The sequence below is a fragment of the Aptenodytes patagonicus genome, chromosome 5 (genome assembly GCF_965638725.1).
Source record: "Aptenodytes patagonicus chromosome 5, bAptPat1.pri.cur, whole genome shotgun sequence".
Taxonomy (NCBI): Eukaryota; Metazoa; Chordata; class Aves; order Sphenisciformes; family Spheniscidae; genus Aptenodytes; species Aptenodytes patagonicus.
Window position 1 is genome coordinate 9,013,576 of NC_134953.1, and position 20,316 is coordinate 9,033,891.

The window sequence follows — 20,316 nt, forward strand, 5'->3', positions numbered from 1 at the left end:
GGTAGACTTCTGGCAACCAGAAACCATTGAGAATAAGTATCCTTTTCACTTAATACAACACTTGCTATTGTACTGGCTATAAACTTTGTAACTAACAAAGTTTTAGCTGGGAGAAAGGCATTGCAAACACAAGAGGCCAGATTCTAGTCTCTGGCAATTAGATAAATTTCTGCGAGGTTTGGCCTGTTAGCAGGTGGACAGCGACAAACAAGTACATATAAATTTAATGCACAAGGTGTCCATGGTGTCTGTAAGAAGGCTGTATCTCTAAATCAGCTGTGTGGGAATCATAGCTCAAAACTGTGTCCATCACAATGTTTTATATACAGAAAAGAACAAACATCACTCATAGTAAAGCAGGTCTGCTGTCAGTGGTATTGGACAGTTACATGTGCCCCCAAAACTGGTGATCCAGGCAGCCACCTTTGTCATCTCAGTCTCGGTAAATATGCTTTAGAAAACACTGAAGAAACTGTTTCAGTTACCAAGAAGTGCAGACCATCCCAAGAGAACAAGAAGATTATACCCTCTACACAAAAGGATGAAGATATAGATTGAAATAAATAGGCAGTATTTAGGTTTAGAGAGCGTCTAAGTTGTTGACAAAAAAATATGGGCATGATATGAAGCTATCCTCAAAGCAACCTGTTGTAGCAAGAGAAATGGTATCACATGGGAGCTCCAAAAGTTTTGTGTGTGCCTGTGAAACTTCTGATTTTCACTCTGTAATGGTATTTCTAGTGACATGCAATACAAATAAGTTTTTAACTCCTCTGTTCCCCCCTGCTGAAGGGAAGCGTGAGCTAGGAATAGGATTTTCAAGTCCTCAGCTGGCATCATTCGTTTGTCAGATGAATTACCCCAGCTCCTGGGCCGACACCATCCCAGTCCTGGCTTGGGGGCCATCCAGTGGAGTCAGGGACAGTCCGCACTGTGCTTTCACCTACCTCCATGCCTGCCTAGGAGCAGAGACAGATGCCAAAGCTGAGACAGATGTTAGTTCTGCGGATTTTATTTACAGCCAGCAGGTGTGATTTCCACAGGGAGCTTGCTCTTCCCTTGGGAATGACAGCCCAGTGCTACAGCTGCGTGGGATCACAGAGTGCAGATCCTCTTCCAGACACACGCGGAGCCAAAAGCTGAATGAAGTTTGGCCCATAATTGTAACAACAACATTTATTTTCTCATGTAAACATAAAATGCTTTGTCACTCTTTCTCTGACCTGCCCAATAGCCTATCCTTCTTTGCCATAGGGAGCTCACTTTAAGTTAGTTGTCTCTGGATCCTTGGCCTTTACATATTCTGACTTTTTTTTCTCTTGGAATACATATGTAAAAATGCCTATCATCTATCCTTGCACAGTTTATGGTATCTTTCTGCTTTTGTTCCCGTTTATGGGACTGTAGTTCATACATACACATAGGCTACGCACCATCCAGTTGCATGTACACATGCACACCTCAGCATGAGTCACCTTATCCACATCTTCGTGACTAGAAACACAGTTCTGCTTCATGCATTTGCACGCACTTCTGTGATTTGCAAGTATTCAAGAAACAAACAGCCACGAGCTACCATCTTATTCTGCTGCTGTGATGTATTTTTTGCTAGTTCTTTTCAAATGTAACATAGGGGCATTAAACATGGAAATAATACCTTCCTCTGCAGTATAAAAATTCCTTTAGATATTTTGAGGGCTTCTGAATGTGCAAATATTTGTGTTTCTACACAGTCAGGTGTATTTGCTGCCTGCCCTTCAAAGGCAGGAAGTCTGTGTCACTGCAGACTCAGTGTGGTGGATTCTTAATGGGGATCCCAACCCAAACTGACAGATCTTGGGTGTAATTTTTTTAACCTGTCAAGAACCATCTTTTTTTCTTTTTCATTTTATTTTTATTAACAAGATACAAGGAACAAAGTACACTCAGAAGGAGGCACAGAAAGCAGTAACATTCGCAGCCACTCCACAGAAAAGTGTTGCAGGAGCATAACAAAGGTTTAGTGAGTTTTTAATTGTGAATGGCACTCGGTGCTGAAGGCACAGTTTTGGGGAGAAATCTGGTGCGAGCTGCACACTGAATTCAGAGTGGCACCACTGCATTACCTTCACCCAGCATCACGATCAATAGGAAAGCATCTGTATCTGTTCACGTTGGAGGAGCGACCTGAATTCTGCCTTTCCGTGGCAGCTGCACTCCTGTGAGGTCGTGCGAGAGTCACCGTCCCGCTCTCCGCCTCATTTCTCTTATTAGAAAACATGATTTACTTCACTTATTCCCACAGGTTTTGTGGCTGTTAATGGGGAGCGTAAATCACTGTTTTACTGTTGCTCTGGCTGGGAGATCAGGCCCATCTTTCTCACTGCGCGTTCTCTGTTCATCACACACAGGGAGAACTGAACCCTGGAGAAACTGGAGAGTCCAGCTACTGGGTGGAGGCCTCGCTGCGGTTCCCAAATACCCTCTTGCTGCGCTTGTTGGCTCAGGCTGTGTTTGTAAACACTCACAGGCCCTCTCCTTTGGATTGTTCTTTGGAGCTAGATTTTCTTTTGATGTTAAACAGGATGTGTGTGTTAGTTAATTTATTTTACTCAGGGTAGGAAATTGCTGCCAATGTTCTTTGAAGAGTCCTGTGAGCCGTCTCTCCCCTCACATAAACATTCAGGCAATTTTGGTTAAAGTGTTTATTTTTTTTAACTGTGCATAAATGTTAATCTGGCTGTTTTACAGCAGAGAGGTTTTACAGGCTCCTATAAAAATGTCAAGGTCACGTTTAAACAGTTTAAACTGAGGAGATGAAGCACTGGACCAAGAGGATTCAGAGATGAAAAAATGAAAACCAGTATTTTCTGCTAGCAGGTGTTATTTGAGACTTTAGTGCTGGTGAAAGTGACGGTGAAATACTTTGGAGACTGATTGCTTCTGCATCTACTCCTTTGTACTTGTACTGTGGACAATTGTTAGTGAAAATACACCCTTCTTGCCTTAGTCCTAAGTTGAAAGGACTTCTGGCTGGTGATGGCAGGAGAGCGCAGGCTCTGTAAGCATTGACTTCGTGAGGCTGCTGGGAGGGTCCAGTTCATGCCAATCACAGCAGTGACGTTTGTCATGTGGAGGTATACTACTTCATGGTTTATAACGGTCCAGGAGGCTGTGATGATTAACTGTTGCTTGTGAGGTCTCCCAGATTCAGAGCAATCTCTCGGGAGAAAAAGGATTGAGAATCCCAGTGCTGGATGATTCTGTCATTTTGCGTATTATAATGCTGCACTCCCACCCGGGTAAGGAGCACAGGATGCTTCTTTTCAAAACCCAAAACTTTCAAACTGCAAGTCTGACAAAAATAATCAAGCTTTCTGGAATGCTATTAAGTTACATTTAAGTTGGAAGAAAGCAAAACCCTGTATTTTTTTAATAACTTTCTCTTTTTGTGATAGCATTTGTGATAGCATGGTCTTGGTTTGATGTTTAATCGGTAGGGTGTTTTGATTTGAGAGCTGATGCAGTTCAAACTGATCAGTCTATCACATGCTACCAGACGTGCACAGTATTTTACCAAACAAGACCAGACAGATGCCTTGTTCTGAAGGGATTGCAGTTTGAGACTGATCATTGAAGATACTGTATGACAGCAGATTCCCCAAGGGAATGATTTGGTCTCTTCATAATCTCAAGTGTCTGCGTACACTTCAGTGTAGGTTTGGTGTCTAGCACTCTTGTTCTAGGACAACAATCCACAGCCATTTAAATCAAGACCTAACTGAGAACGTAATGGAAAAAGTTTAGTATCTCTCCGAGGACTGTGCCATAAATTCAACTGAGATGACAAGAGGAAGGAATTGCAAGATGGATAGTGTGAGATACATGAATTCAACTTTGAGCTGAATTCAAACAGAGCTAGTAATGGCCAAATGTTATGATGACTTTGGTGGTGAGAGTTAAATTGGAGGTTTTCCCAGTGAGCTGTGCTCCATTTTAAAAAGCAAAGAAACAAAATTTGTTGTAGCTGGCACTAAATGGAAGTCTCTTTTTTAGCAGTAGCAATAGATGGCAATGACTGATCCACAGAAACCAAACTGCTCATTTCTCATTCCTTTTGGTTATGGGTGACCCACAGCGATGAGAGAGTTGCTTGTGCATATTCTTCTCAACACTGTGAAAGACAGCATTCAGCTCATGAGGACTGTCCATCCGTTATCTTTTTTGCAGGATTAGCCTTCCCCTGGATAGAGACCTTATTTAAACATGAGGGAGACCCCACCCCAGGATGCGGCATTAGTTTTCAGTATTCATTCAATAATCAGTAATGTATAATACCATACAATATTTTAAGTTGATGGAGATATCTGGGATATAGGGAGAAATCTGTGTTCATCCTTTACGTAACAGTCATTGAGTCATGCAATCTTGTTTAAACAAACAGTGTGAACCTTAAAATAGCCCCTGGACATTCCACCAAGATGGCCATATTCTAATGAACGTTCAAGATGTTTCTCCACTATTGTATACCCACACAGTAACCCTTCAGTGACAGCAGAGCCGTCTAGAGACAGTAGTAAGCTACACTCGGCACTGGGCACGCGGATCTGTTCACTTGCTCTGGTGAAGCAGAAAATCTGCTTCTCTGTCATCCACCCACCGAGGGAGGCAATAGACATGAAACATTTTGAGGCTAAGCTCATCTGAGGGTGATTTTAACATACCAGTTATTGTTACTGGATAATTATTAGAGGAATTCATGGAACATGACCTTGTTGCCATATAAATGGTGGGAAACCCTGCTCTTCACCTGATTAACAATTGACATTGGCCAGTTTCAAGAAGATAGGAATGAAAACTTGAAATTCTTTTAATGCAATATTATTAATATTGCTATAGATACACAACTAGAGAAAATTGTTCTTACTGCTCAGAACATTTGTCTGATTTCCGTAACTGTTTTCTATAGAGTCCTATTGATACATTTCAAAGGATGGTTTAGGCATGATAAAAGCATACTTTGTGGAACTGATCAATTAAGAGAGCAGCCAGTAGACATTGCAGCCCAGCATTCAGAAATTGTTTAGCGGTGTCTCTATAGCAAAGAGAGGGGGCTGGAAAGACTGCTCTTCTGGAGCTCACTCAGCTTCTAACCTAGAGCTCAGGCTAGTATTGGATGGACTTGGATTTTCATGAGATGAGAGAGAGAAAATCAGGCTGCTGCAGCACCTTCTGTATGGGTCTGTGGGTGAAGTTACTCAGCTCTTCAAGATTGTCCACGTGTTCTCTTCCACCAGGCTTTGCCTACATCATGTGTCTTTGTGCAGGAATCCTGAACAGACTGAAATTGGTCAATAAACCTGGTATTGATCCCTCACTAAAGGTAGGATAAGGCTCCAGAGAAAAGACTGTGTGGAGTGAGCTTATGGCAGCTAAATGAGCTGAACATGTACCGAACGCTTCCCTTTCCTAGTTGGGGACCTAACCTGTGCTTCCGAAACCCAAAATCTCAAGCACTTCAAGCTGAGAGGAAAATACCTCACGTCTAGGTGGCTTGCAGAAGTCCCAGTGAAAGGCATGTGTCCCCATGAGTCACTGGGGGAGCTGGGGAGCCAGGCAGGCAGGCTGCCAGCGGGTACACAGGGCCTGCCCGGGGGCACCCAGGCACTGAGACCCTGCCAGACCGCAGCCGCCCCCTCCTTTGTCTGAACTCCCCTGGGAGCAGTGACCCGCAGCGCTGGAGAGCAGAGATGTATAGAACAAGGCTGGCCATTTGGACATACCTACTGACCCCGTCTCATAACAGGAGAGAGCATTCAGTGACATTAAAATAGAACAAATTTGCAACAATATCAGGTTATATATTTTATGAGCCATATAATTAACATGCGACACTCAGTGCCATGGGATATTATGGACTTAAATAGCTTAGTAAGTATCAAAAAGGATTAGGCATTGACATGAAACAGAATAGCATATGCACTGACACAAGCTAGGATCAAAATTACAAGGGCTACCAATCCTTGTGCTTCAGGGCATATTTTGATCATCAGCTTGGGGTCAGGAGAAAAGCCACTCTAATCAGTGGTGTGCAGTATGCACGTAGGTTATAGTTATACGGATCTCTATTGGCCAGTTTTGATTCCTTTCCCTTCTCCTTCTCTGTCTTCCTTTCATCCCCTCCTGTTCCCCCTCCCTCACATTTATCATCTGGAATAGGTCCCTACTGAAGACAAGACACTAAACGAGATGGATGGCTGAATAGTCCGTACTAATAGGGTAATTTAATGTTTGCTTCTCTCCAGAACTCTAACATTTATTTCAAATATAAATTTTATATACACTCACTAAAAAGCTCCTCTCTTTCCAACCTTCCTTCTATGCATGCTACTTTTTATCAGCTACACCTACAAATCCACTTAGACTTATTTGAATCATGATTTTTCAGAGGTAACAAATGAACCTGAGTTTGGGAGAAGGAAGAGAACAACCAGGCACATTAAAGGAACCTGATTTTTCTGGTAGATACTCAACAATTGCTTAGGACAAATTTTTTTTGAGAGATCTTGTATAGCCAGCATGAATAATCTCTTATGAAAATAAGGGTTTTTTTTTCTGTGTACATGACTGAGTCTCTGGACAGTCATGATAAAATGATGCTCGATTTAGGTAACTCTTTGCATTTTTCTTTGTGGCGTCTGAAGCAAAATAATTGTTAAGAATTTTAACACTTTCCTCACTTTCACTTGCCAAAAAATTCCTCTTTTTAAGATGATGCAGTATTTCACACAATTCTAGGGGTTTGGGTGTTTTGTTTTGTATTTTCATTTGTTACTATACTGAAGTAGTGCCAGGAAGCCCCACATAAGAGCAGGGCAGGTTGAATTTTATGTCCTGTAAATGCCTTATACACTATAATAGACAGACTGGACAGCAGAGGCATAGAGAAGAAAAATTACTTGATTCTTTGTGGGACCCCAAGTTTATGGCAGAAAAACAGAGAATGTCTACCTAAAAAACATGCCTACTCGTTCCGTTTGTTGCTTCTTTCTTTTTTGCTTCTTTCCTTCACCCTCCCAGACTGATTTCTAACTCCACCTATTCTTACCCTTCCCAGGTCCTTTATTTTTGCTAACGCACTCTCTTCCTATCTGGCACTAAGCAGCGCTGCTCCGCTCGGCACATTGATACATGCTGCTCTTTGTCTTACTCAACCTTGCTGGAAAGACGCTACCATGCAGCTTCTCCGGCATCCTTCCCATTTTCCACAGTGGGTTGAATTCCCATTAGTTTCTGTGAACTCATTCTGTAGTCCTTCACTCTGCTTCCCAACCTTTTGTGTTGTTGCCTTCCCACAGACATTCTTCAGCGTGCCAAAGCTGACCTTAGGCTCCATGGACAGATGGGGCCTGATCCAAAGTCCATTAACATCAGAGGAAATGTCCATTTACGCCCATGGGCTTTGCATTAAATCCTCTGCATTTCACTTACTTTCTTTAGTGCCTCTTACTCAGCTCCAGTTATTAAAATCAGATTAATCCCTGACAGTTCAGGGTACTGTATAAGCCAACCTGTGCTACTTCAAAAGATAAGAGACCAGAACTGCTACTCTGCTAATGTGAATTTTGCAGCTGGCTAATACTAAAAGCAAGGCATTACTTCCTGATTTCATTCCTGCATAACAGGTCAGAATCTCACTGTTCATTAGCTGAGTCTCCCGTTACTAGCGCACAGGCTCTCTCAAAACCATTTCTTACTGTTCAGATATTTTCTGGTCCCTACAGCATTATTCTGCCCAGGCACCGTTCAAGATTCACCTCTGTTTGCAGTTTTACTCTCGGTATAAGTAGACTGCTATGTCAGCCAGAACATCAATATTTCTTTCTGTTGACACAATACTCCCTTACCCATATTGCCACCCCTCCTCCTGCTTCATTTTGTCTACATTCCTTTTGAAAACTCTACTCCCATAATTTAGTCTCCCACTCAGTACTTGGTTTAATCAAGTCTGTCACTCAATTTATATCCCACTTCTCGCTTAACACAAGTTTCTCGGTTAGCAATCTGTTTCTGTAGCACTTGCTATGCATAACACATGGTTAGCTTTTCTTTCCACACTTGCTTCTCTGTTCCCTTTCTGATTTCCAGACCTCACTTTTCCTTGTAACGCTTGAAGATGAGAAACTTCCTCTTCTGTCTCCCTTTTTTTATGTTCCTCATGTATTTTTATGAGACCACTGCAATCAGGGCTTCTTAAATATCATGGGGTGCTTTGTACTGGACGCAGAACAGGCTTTGAGTCCCGTTAAAACAGTTTTCAACTGCAGAATCTCATTCAGTTTAATACATAGCTTCGGGTAAACCTCTCCTGTTGCTGTATTTCTTTGTCGTGGCTTGTACCCCTTTCCATCTTCATCATCTTTCCTCGGTTTGTAGGAACACAGGACAAACGCACAGAAGTTCAGATTCTCTCCCTCCGGCTGCTCATTCAGCACAGTGTGCTAAAATCTGGTCTTATACATCCACCCTCAGTTTTTGCGTTGAGGAACAAAGAGCAGAACAGGGTCATGTTCCAGTTGCTCCGTACATTTTAACATAGGGAACTGGGTTGCAAATACCTTGACTACATGGCCTACTGCAACCACAGCACAAACTTAACAGCTCACCTTTCCTGCACAGAGAGCATGCAACTTCATTTTGGATGGTGGAAGCGCACTGCAGGTTGTGTATCAGCAACATTGCCCACCACCGCATCCAAAATCTCCCACCTGAGTTTCCTGCTATCAGTCGATTCCCCCGGTAAGGACCACAGGTTGTCAGACTGCTTTCCTCCTCATCTGCAGCTCTTGTAGCTGTCAGAGAAACTGGTGGACCACTGAATGGGGCTGTTGGAGCCGTTTTAGCTCAGCAGGAGGCAGATTCACTGATCTGCACCTGTTGGAAAGATCATTTGTTGGTTCTCTGAATTATTTTGCTGGGTCAGCAGGTTTCCAGGTTTAAATGCTGGCATGGTGTAAGACGCAGAATGCTGTTGTTTCATAATCACCTTCTAGAAGCATTGCTTTGTTGTAATGCTACTGTTACATTGTCCTACTTTTGCTATCTACTTTCTGCATAGGCTGGGTGAATTTTGCCCACTGCATTACTTAGGTGTAGACTTTGCAGCAGCGGGCTGGCTGCATTTAACCTGGAGATGGGGAGCGGGGGAGATAGGCTGGTGGCTGCTGTCACTGCTTTTCATGTGATTGAGTAACACGACAATTTCCTAGTCCAGTCACAGAGCAGTAATGCATGGTACTTACACAGTACTTTTCGTTTTCAGATCAGTTTAATACTGCTCCTGGCTTATGGTACGCTCATCTCTCTCTCTGTATGTTCTTAACACAGTTCATGCTCCCAGTCACGCAGGAGAGGCCAGAGCAGTCCTTCCCTCTCTGGCGGATCAGTGACTGCCCTATATAAATCTGCATATTAAGCAGATTTGGCAATTGTTCAGGCAGAGACTCACGTAAGTAAGAGGTGAAAATAAATTTGCTTATAAAGGCACTGCAGACAGCACTCTCAGATGGTATGCTATTAGAGACAGAACAGAGGCTGGTTTGTTTTCCTTTGCAGTTGGAGACTGATGATTCCGGTTTGTCTTCTGCATCCAAGTCCCATCACCATAAACCATACGTGTGTGCGAATGCCGGGTCTCAATTCTTTTGCAGTTTCAAGACATTTCGCGTGTTACCACTCTATGATGGTTCATTTCCGCGGGGACTCTCGCAGGCACCCCCCAAGGTCGGGCAGCCCGACGGCGCTGCCCGCTCCGGAGCGCGCCGGGCCCAACTTTGAGGTGGATCAGGAGGACCTGGGGCTCGGCTTCCCCCTCCCGCGGGGGGCAACGCGGCGTGCCGGGTCCCCTGCGCTGGGCGGCGGCCTCAGGCTGCGGCCAGGGCGGGCGGCAGCGGCCGGGAGCTGCCTCTTCTTCCTCCCCGCGCCTCCTCCTCCTCCTCCTCCTCCTCCCCCCCGCCCGCCGGAGCACGCACCGAGCGGCAGGGAGAGAGCCGGGCGGCTGCTGCCTGCGGGGCGGCAGTTCTCAGGGGCCGGGTCGCCCGGCACTAGTCCCCTGACGTGCGCCCGGGGGAGGGCGGCTTGGCTTCCCTTCCCTTCCCTTCCCTTCCCTTCCCTTCCCTTCCCTTCCCTTCCCTTCCCTTCCCTTCCCTTCCCTTCCCTTCCCTTCCCTTCCCTTCCCTTCCCTCCCGCTGCACGCAGGAAGTTTATCCGGCCGCGGCTCTCCCCGCCCCGGGCGCTGCGGCCCCGGCCCGGCGCCCCCGCGGGGGGGAAGTAAGAGAAGCACCCCCCGGTGCGCCTGGCCCGGGGTCTCCTCCCGGCCCCGCAGCCTCCCAGCCGCTTGCGGAGCGGAGCCGGGGTGGGTGGGGGGGCGAGCCCGCCGCAGTCTACCCGCCCTCCGTGCGCGGGGGCGGGGGCGCTGACTGCAGCGCCCGCTCCGGCGGCCGCGGGCGGGGGGAGGCGGCCGCGCCCCGGCTGCAGCCCCCCGCGCGGGCGGCGGCGCTGCGGGCGCCCCGGGAGCGCCCCCGGCGGCCACACCCCGCGGCGGGCCGGGGCCGGCGGAGGGGCGGAGGGAGGGGGCCGGCGCGGGGTGTCTCCGAGCCAGTTCTCGCGGTGCTGGCCAGGCTCAGCCTCCTTCCCCTCCCCGGCGAGCGGTGACTGTGCACGGCGGAGCGGGGAGCGCCGAGCCGGGCGCGGGGGGAGCCCGCGCCGCCCCGCCGAGCCAGGAGGGAGGCCGCCGAGCAGCGCGCCCGTCCGTCCCGGCCCGTCCCGGCCGCCCTGCCTCATGCCCCAGCGGCGCTGAGCCTCCCGCAGCCCGAACATGGCCACCACGGCAACGTGCACCCGCTTCACCGACGAGTACCAGCTCTACGAGGAGCTCGGCAAGTACGGAGCCCGCTGCGCGCCCCGCGTCCCGCCGCCCGCCCCGGCCCCGGGACCCGCCGGCGCTGCTGGGAGCCCTGTGCCGGCGCCCCGGCTCTCCCGGGGGCCCGGAGGAGGATTAGCTGCCGCGCTGTAATCCTGCTCTCCAACCCCCCGGCCGCCCCGGCGGCGTCGCCGCTGGAGGGAAAGGTGTTTCTGCGCCCCTGGGTCGTGCCCGCCGCTGGATGGGGTGTCGCCGCAGCCTGCCTCGGGCTGCGCGCTCCTGTTGCACCCCGGGACTTCCTCTCTTCCCCCCTTGCCCTCCTCGGGACCGGGCTTGCCGCGTTCTCCTGCCCGCACCGTCTCCCTGCTACACGTTGCCGTTCCCATCAACTGTTTCTGCGCTGGGACGCGGCACTGTTACTGCCGCTCCGCGATGCCTCCGTTCCCACTTCCTTGTCCCTGTGAAAGGTCCAGGTGCTGCTGCACCGCGCTTCTCCCTCCTACCCTCCCTCCCTCCCTCCTACCCTCCCTCTCTCCGCACTTGTCTCTTCATTGGCAGACCTGCTGCTGCACCCTAGGACGGGGCTTTGCAGGGGGACCCTGCGGGACAGGAAAGCAGCGTAGCAATGGCCAGGGTAGGATTATGGGGACAGTGCTTTCCTGGGTGCCGCTGCTCTCCCCCTCCCTCCCTTCCTGCACCAACTGCTGGGCTCTGCTGCATCTCTTCTCTCCAGCCCCGTGTCCCCGTCCCTCCCCACGCTGCTGCAGCTGTGTGTCACCGAGCCCGGGCCCCAGTGCTGGTGCTCACCTTGCTGTTTATTGGTTTGTATGTAGAGGTTGAGGAAGGGGAGAAAAAGGCAGGACTCTGCAGTATCGGGAGGATTCAAGCTATTTTAGGCTCTCTGTAGGGCTAACTGTCTTGCGGGGCCCTTGTGCAGCTTCTGTTCCCCTTTCTTATACTTCAAATATGTACATTTGTCCATAGACACGGGTTCGTGTTCCTGGTCTGAAGGACTTGGAATTTTCTGCCAGTTTTTTCTTATTTGTCCTTTTCCCCTTTTCAGATCTGTCCTGTAAAGCCAGTTGTTATTCTTTTCCCACCATGTTTTGTTGGTTCTTTTTTAAAAAGAAGGGACTGCTTTCAAGCGCTCATCTGTGTAGTCCCGTAGATTTTGACTCCCTATCTTTTCACCTTGGTCTCTGTTGTATTATCTCTCTTTTTTCCCTCATAGAAATCCTTCTTCCCTCTCTCTCAGACCTCTTCTCCAAGTGGCTCTTTGGAATAGTTGTAATAATATCAATAGTTCCAGCTTGAGAAAATGTGCAAAGCCTCGTAGCTTCTTACTCACTTTATTAATAGGTACATGCTTATCCCCGTTTTGCAGGTGGGTAGAGAGATGCAAGAGAACTGATAACTTCTGCAAAGTGTTGCAGTGATTTCGTGACCGAGCTGGCACTTGAACGTGGGAGAAATGAGTCCTGATTGTCTGATGTAACTGCTGGGGATACTGTCTTCGGGAGATGGACTTAGCGGCTAGTGTTTGCAGCGTTGTTCTGGGCTGCTTGTCTCTTGTTCATCAATCCCTTCATGTCCTGTTTCTGTGCCCATATGGTCTCTCTCGCCCTGCACAGTGTGCTGTTCTTGCTGCGCTGTCTGTGACGGGGCTTGAGGGGTCTTCAGGAGGCTCGAGTACCATATAGACTAGGTTTTATTTGCTGATCAGACAGCATGCACTGTTTGTCAGATTTTCATGTGTTGTTTCCCTCCTCTGTATGTCTTCTGCCCTGTCCTTAATCTGGTCCGCTCTGGGGACAGAAATTGCTGCTATTGTATTCTCATTTTCAGTTTCATAGCTCCTACCCTCTTTATTTTTCTTCTAGGGGAGCCTTCTCTGTGGTCCGCAGATGTGTAAAGAAAAGTTCATCGCAGGAATATGCTGCAAAAATCATCAACACCAAAAAACTGTCAGCCAGAGGTTAGTGTCTTGATCTACCCTTCTTCCTTTTATTAATAGAAAATACTTCACTGGAGTTGAAGCTGTTATAAGTTTAAGGGATCTGAAGTTGCTTGTCTCAGTCATTATTTCAGCGTTACAAAATAATTGAGTTGTGTGGCAAAGAGGAGATTGAAAGGAGGTAGCGTAGGATGATAGAAAAATTCCTGTGTCTGGAAATGGATACTCTGTGAAATTATGTTGTCTTTTTTCTTTTTGAGATCTATCTTCTGCAAGCTGAGCTAGAGGTATGTTTATAGAAGATTTATCTACGTGTGTGTGTACTGATCACTCATAATAAAGAGAAGTGTTGCAGACTGATTTTGCTGAATGTCTTTTCTACCTAGGAGATCTGTCTTACCAGAACAGATGTGATTATTTTTTTTGAAGGATAGATGCTATATGCCTTGCTCCTTTCATGCTGTAGATAAAGGTGGCGTGTTTGGAAACTAACAAGTTTGCCTTCAAAGGCAGAAGTAGGTTGGATAGAGAAATCTTGCGAATTTGACTTCTCAACGAATCAGAACAAGTAGTTTTTGCTTTCGTTAATCCTGGAGACTTCCAAAACCTGAAACCAGACTGTAGTCTCATGAAAAGAGAAAAAATCTTAACTCTTCCCCCAAGCTGTTGGTCTGCTGGTTTCCAGGGACGTACGTATGCACAAAGGGTAGTGTACCTTGTAGTATGCAGGGAACGTGTATCTTCTAGTGTGTAGGGAATCCCTTACAGGGACTAAAGTTGCTTCGCGGGTGGGGTGGATGAGGGGGAGAATGAGAGAAGCTGAACTGCAGTAAAAGATGCTGAAAGCAGAGGGTGCAACAAGTTGAGATGCCAGAGGCGACTGTTTCTAGAAGGGGCGAACAAGACAAGATCTAAGTCCTTAGAGGCCTTTCAGATTTGACAAAATTAATGTCTGTCTTGCTAGTTGAGTAGATGGCTTAGTAGGGGGGTTGACTGAGAAATGAAAAAAAAAAAAAAAGCAGGAGGAGGAAGCGAATGATCTTGATAAATGATTTAGAACTGAAGAATGTTTTGCCTAATCCCTGTAAAAGAGAAAAATAGAATATGTATTCTTCTTTCTGCCGGAGTATGAAATGTGATGATAAGAGCAGAAGACGGCTTGAAGAATGGTGAAAAATTTCCGTTTACTGTAGTTTGCATGGAGAAGTAGTGTCAAAAGTAGAGTGTGCTGTGCCGTGAAGGTTGTTTTGTTTGTTTGTTTATTGGGTTTTTTTTTGACTTGTGGAAGTAAGCATATGTGATAATGTGTTGTTTCGGTATCTAGCCTGAGCGAAGTCATGTTGGGGACCAACCAGTGGAGCCCTAGGTTGTTTAGGAGGTGGCTGCAGATCCTGTGAGAATTGGTGTCCCCTCCATGGTCAGGTGACAGTGCCCGCTGATGTAGGTGGGATATCCAATCTCTTGAGTTCCAAATTAGTTCAACTTAATATGGGAGAGGTTTGAAGGGTGGCTTTGCTTTGCTGACAGCCGTTAATGCCGTGTTTGCTCCGCAGAGTTCCCCGTCCACCCTGTAGCGAGGACTAAAGCTCAGAAGAGCCGTCTTCTCAGATGCTAGTGGACACAAGCCTGCTTAGAGAAGGGAGAGAGTAGCTTGATAAGCTGATCGCAAATGAGAAACCGCTTTCTTACAAAGGAGGTGGTATTGAAGTTAACTCTGGAGATAAGAAAAATGGGGAAAACCACAGGATGAATAGAGTTGAAACAAAATTCAGAAACATATTAGCAGAAGTCCAAAAGTAGCAGAACTGATTGAGTGGGTTTTTAAGTGTTTGGGCACCTAATGAGTTACGGAGGAGCAATATATAGATTCTAATTGTTTTTCATATTAAAGTGATGACAGCTTTATGACCCAGTAAGTAAGAAAAGTAAGTATGGGTGAATACAGGCCATGTTTTGATCTACTACTTACTTCCTAGATTTCATACCTTCCTATAAATAAAATACATTGAGGATACTAGCCTGGTCCTCAGCTGTATAACTCGAGGCAGCTGGCAATGATTTATTTACAAAGGTATTGGTTAGGTAGAGGGCAAGTGTGGGGAGAGCCAAGAAAGGAAATGGATGTTTCTGCTGGTACAGAAGAATATCAGAAACAAGGGACTGATCAGGTTTCGTTGAAGTCTTATCTGAGGACTAAAGAATCTGCATTTACAGGGAAAAGTGGATGGTGACTTCAGCTGAATATATAGGTTCCTCGGTTATTCCAGCTGTGTTTGCCGATAGCTCAAGTGGTTAGTACAAAAAGGGACCGAATATTTTGATAGGAACTTAGTGAATTCACCTTGGAATAGGTCCTTAAAGCACTGAAGGAAAAATGTGTGCTATTTAGACATTGCAGCTGTAAATCAGCGATTAGGGAGATTTGATTCAGCAACCTGTAAATGAAAGTCTCAGGGAAGGGCATTTTAGAAAGCTGTCTCCCACAGGAGGAGAATTACGGCGTTAATTCCGCAGTATCCTGGATATATGTTGCCTGATGCTTCCTTTCCCCGAGCTGGCACTTCTCCCTGGGGAGGCCATATCTCTGCCCGGCAATACATACGCACAGGGCTCTCCTGCACACCCAGCTGCATGCCTGTCTGTTGTGCAGGTTAACCCACCCTCCTGCCTGGAGGAGGGTAACCCTGTTAACCCTGCAGGTTAACCTGCCTCCTGTGTTGTTGGTTTTCTTCTAGGCTTGGTCACAGCACCAAAATATTCCCTCATGTGGGGACACCCTGCTCCTCTCCAACTTAAACGTAGCTACATTTAACATTTTGTACCTTCTCTAGCAGAATTTGAACACGTATAGATACCTGATGTAGTAACTGCTACTTCAAGAGCCAGTGTCTTGCTGCTGCTGAGAAGTATGTCTGGCCTATTGCTGCTTCACGGAAGTTTTGCCGGCTGTAGTGCTTCCCTTGATTATGTCCAGGGAAATGGTAACAAAGCCGTGCTCTCCTTCTGCAGTACTTCTTGTCACCTTTATTTTTCGAGACTCTTGAAGAAGAAATACTAGATAGCTGACTGGGAAGTGCTGAATAGCTTGCTGTATGTAGCTGAAAAGGAGGAAGAGGAACACTTCAGGGTGAATTGTGTGCGTTTAAAGGGTTCTGTATTACTTGAGGTGTTTATCAAACTGTTTTCTTAAAGCAATAAAGAGTTGAATAGGCACGGTGCTGTTACAGGGCTTCTCTGTGAAAGCAAGGAGGATTAAAGTGGTGCTGGTTTTTGTGAAGGGCGGTCCTCACAACTTCAGTCTAGTAAGCTTCACCCTTTGTAAAATACGAAGTCAGATGTTGAGAGGAGAGTCTTTGTTTCTCTATTTATTGTCTATGATTTCTGCATGCCTGTTCTCTGTCTTTTTTAATAAATCATGTCAGTAAGAGCTGGTACAGATTAAAATTCATATTTTGGCTTCAGTGAAGTATTTGCTATTATTCATATTGTATTGATGCTTAAGACTGCCCAGTGAAGACTATGCCAAGAACTTTAATGTTAAATAGGGGCCAAATGCTTGTGGAAACGGGGGGGAAACAGACTTTACCGTAGTCAGCGTTCAGCTGACATATAAGAGCGGTGGTTATTATACATGGGGGAAATACAATGCTTCAATCATCTGAAATTCCTATGGGGTTGAACGCAGGCTTTTACCAGAGCTACGGGCAGAGGGAAATAATAACTGTAATTTTTTGGAAGTTGTCTTGTGGGTGTCACCAGAATATTTTTTGAACATGAAAATTCATAGCAAGTAGTGCTTCAGTTCCTGGGCAGCAGTGAAGTTCAAATAAAGTAAAATTGCTTGCAGTGATCAAAAGGATCAAGACAGAAGCAGTAGCTTTAGTAACAGTAGGGAAATACCCAGCATTTGACTCTCCAGCGTATACTTTTAAGAGATAGTCCTGCATTGGAAAGAGGTAGGCAGAGCTCTATCCTGTGATAATTTTTAGGATGTTGTTTATACCAAATAGTATATAATGATCCTACCAACTTGTGTAGGATTTTTGTCCCTTGTTTTTTAGGTGATGGTGGGGGAGAAATCTTTAAATTTTGTTTGCTGCTGAAAATCTGTATCTTTCAACTCTTGCAAGTGACATCTCTTGATGAAAAAATGAAAAGCAGCTGTCTTGGAAGTTAGGCCGCTTCACTGCTTTCTCCTTACTGTGGCTTTGCTCTTGCCTGTGGAATAAAGAAGTGGATTCTCTCCCCGCTCTCCATATTTCCAAATTTGTAAACCAGATCAAAATTTGCGGTCTACCCAGTTATTTTGTCATTGTTCCTGTAGGAGATGATGTGGATTGTGGGAGGAGCAGGGAATTACTTCTGTGTATCAAACCCCATCAGGAAAAAAGCGCTCTCTTTACACTTCCAACTCAGCTTTTTTTTTTTTCCATACACCTCTCTTGTCCTGGCTTTCAATTCTGTAGCGGTTGCTGATTTGGGCTTTACAGTATGTTTTGTTGGAGGTGTCAATAGTAGTTTCCCTGGACACTGAAACGTTGAGCTTCAATGCTGCGGAGGAAGTTTCAGAGGAAGCAGCATCAGTCCCTAACCTCTGTCTTGATCTGCTCTGTAAATGTTCTTAGCCAGCGTTTGAGTTAGGACTCTCTTGGACTGCTCTTGTGGCTGCCAGGTTTAAAGTCCCCTGTGGGCTACGGCACTCCTGCTTGAATTAGATGCACGCAGCGGTGCTGCACTGCAGCCTGGCAAATCGGCTCTGTGTGAAAGCACGGAAAGCCCAGCACATCGGTCACAGATGGCTGAAGCACAAATCCGAACTCGTGTAGAAATGTCCTGTAACAGGCGTCCTCTGCATGTGCCTGTGGTTGTAGGTTGGGGACAAATGTCCTTTCTTGCAGAGGACTGCAAATCAAACCGTGTCTGCTCAGCTGTACTTGCTAAGCAGCCAAATCAGGTCTGGTCATTCGGTGTGGGCGAGGAGCTGCCCTTCCTGCAGGGTGGGCCTTAGGCTGAGTGTGAAGTGCTTTGCTGTGCCCCAGCTCCTCCTCCTCCTCCTCCCCTCTGCCGCCTGCGAGGAGTCTAAGAGATGCTGTGATTAACGGTTGGACTCGATGGTCTTAAAGGTCTTTTCCAATGTAAATGATTTTATGATCAGCTGCAGTGATGGCTGGGGATTTTTTTTGGAGGTCCTTGCGCACACGGAGGGATGCAGGGAGCAGAGCAGAGAGCGCTGCACCCCCCCCAGAGCGGTGTGTGCGGCTGGGGGCTGCCTGGCGGGGCGACCATAAGGGGCTGGGCGCTGCGGGAAGGGGGCTGCAGGGGAGGAATGGGTCGGTGGGGTGGATGCGTGGATAGCGAGTGGCTGAACTCTCCGCTTTGCACCGCAGCACACATGCGTGTGGCGGGGGGGCTGCGCTGCTGATGTCAGAAACTGCAGCCATCTACCTCCGCCAGCAGCCTGCCTCTCCCTCCTCCTCCTCCCTGCCTCTGCCTGCAGCCCCGCTTAGGGGAAGAGGGGTTCAAGCAGTATATGTCACTAGGGGAAATTTTACTGGAAGAGGTGTTTGGAGAAGAGGAGGGGTGTGTGTAAAAGGAGAGACCCTGACCTTGGAGGAGAGGCTGGGGCGGGGGGCCGCCGGGGGTCAGCCAGGCTTTTTGCCTACCCCTACATGCCGATGCGGGCATGAGAGTGCCCCGGCGCGAGAGCCAGCAGAGATTGGCAGGGTGGCAAGCAGTGGAAGCCTTGCTTTTGCTGTGGCTCGCTGTGGCCAGAAGCTGGCTTCCTCCTGCTGTGGATGTCAGTGATGGTTGGGGTTACCCCAGGTTGCCTCTCAGTTTACGCTGTATATTTTATAAAGGAGCTGGAACAGAGCAGACAGGATTTCAACTCGTGTCTGTCTTCTCAGTGGTCACATTGAGTATTAAATTTCCAGCATTAACAATGGGGGGGGGGGGCAGTGGGCACACAGATTGGGCAGGAGTTCCTACAGCCTCCGCGTGAGGTTGGAGAAGGGGGCTTGGTGAGAGAGTCGGGTTTCTTGTTTTCCCAATATAAACTGGATTTGTGTACGGCAGAGATGTGATTAGACTAACTCCCGCACGTGTCCCAAAGCCCTTGGCTCTAGAGCATTTACCCTGATCAGCAAGCCACGATTGAAATATTTCCAGGTGTCCCTCCAGTGAAGAGTGGGATGTTGAGCACACTGTAGATATTTGGGGCAGGGAGAGCGACTTGAATTTCTTGTAAGAAGGGTCCGGTGCAAAAGCTGTGGGATTTATTTGTTGGTTTTGGGGTGTAGTGTGGAAATTTCACTGCCTCCAAATTTAATCCTTCTCTGGACAGTGCCAAAACCATCACTGCCAGAGAGGACTCATCTGTGGATCATAAAGACATTTATGAAGAGTGCTTCCCCCTCCCCGTGCTCCCTCCCCCAAATCGTGGGTTAACACCACTGTTTTAAGAGAGGACTATGATAATCTTTTTGTTCCCTTCCATGCCCTGGAAGTATTTTAGTTTTTCTGGCCCTGCAAATTGGGTGAAGACAATTTTTAAAGGGGAAGCATGCTAATATAAAAATCTCTCTCCACTGTGCCACCTATGAACGCCATCTGTCTGCTTCACAACCCTGACAACCAGAGCGTCACCCCCTTTTTCATTAATTCTGGCCTGTCACCTGTTTTGGTGTTTCAGGTGTTTTTTTTTCTTTCCTCTGTTCTTGAAACCTCCTGATTTTCACCAAGATAATAGACTTCACAAAAAAAAATGTTAATTTGCCAGTGTTTGACTATAGAGTGAGCTATTGCTGTTGGCTTGGCTGGGGGGAGAGAGCAATATCAGCTGGTTCCAGGATCACCAGCACAGGAAAGAAGCCTTGAATGTTGTAAAAAGAAATGTGGAGTATCTCACCTCTTTGCGTGTTTGCCTGCAACAGAAGTGATGTCAGTGCTCAGAGCAGTTGTCTTGGGGGAAGCAGAGGTGCATTGGCTTCTGATGGGCAAATGCGTACTTAAAATTTTGAGGTGCTTACTGGATTTTTTTTTTTTTTTTTTAGTGTATAGAGGAAATATCAAGCTGTAACTTAAACAACTGTAGTGTCTGCTGGCCCTTATGACAATAAGCTTAATGCTTCAAAACATGGGGTCCTGTGAGTTAGGCTGACCTCACTGACCTCAGGTTCCTTTTTGTACCTTCTTAAATTTACTGTCTATTTAAATATCACTGTATACTTCTGTTACGGCTCCCCAAGCATTCTGGATTGCTGCCTACATGATTTTTGGAGAACAGTAGCAGAATACTTCTGAAGAAATGAGCCGGCCGTATCTTAGAAATCAGCTTTTTGAACAGTGGGGGTAGCCGAAGATCAGTGGGGCATGGATTTAGCTTTCTGGAGAAACTGAGTCTATAGTTGTAAGATTTTGATTCCTCATAGCTTTTTCCACCTGTTACTCTCCGTCTCACTCT

The 20,316-nt window shown here is 46.8% G+C and overlaps 1 protein-coding gene across 12 annotated transcripts in view; it reads left to right on the plus strand.

Annotated features, from left to right (window-relative positions):
- The first annotated feature begins 10,709 nt into the window (after positions 1-10,709).
- Positions 10,710-20,316, plus strand: part of CAMK2G (calcium/calmodulin dependent protein kinase II gamma) — a 123,124-nt gene continuing 113,517 nt past the window's right edge. For 4 of the 12 annotated variants that reach the window (XM_076338474.1, XM_076338477.1, XM_076338476.1 and 1 more), the window contains exons 1-2: positions 10,710-10,920; positions 12,781-12,875. In XM_076338474.1, coding sequence (XP_076194589.1) covers positions 10,856-10,920; positions 12,781-12,875 — 160 coding nt within the window. In that variant the 5' untranslated portion in view covers positions 10,710-10,855. The remainder of the gene's footprint in view (positions 10,921-12,780; positions 12,876-20,316) is intronic. The other 8 variants (XM_076338483.1, XM_076338481.1, XM_076338480.1 and 5 more) reach the window with 3 other exon arrangements.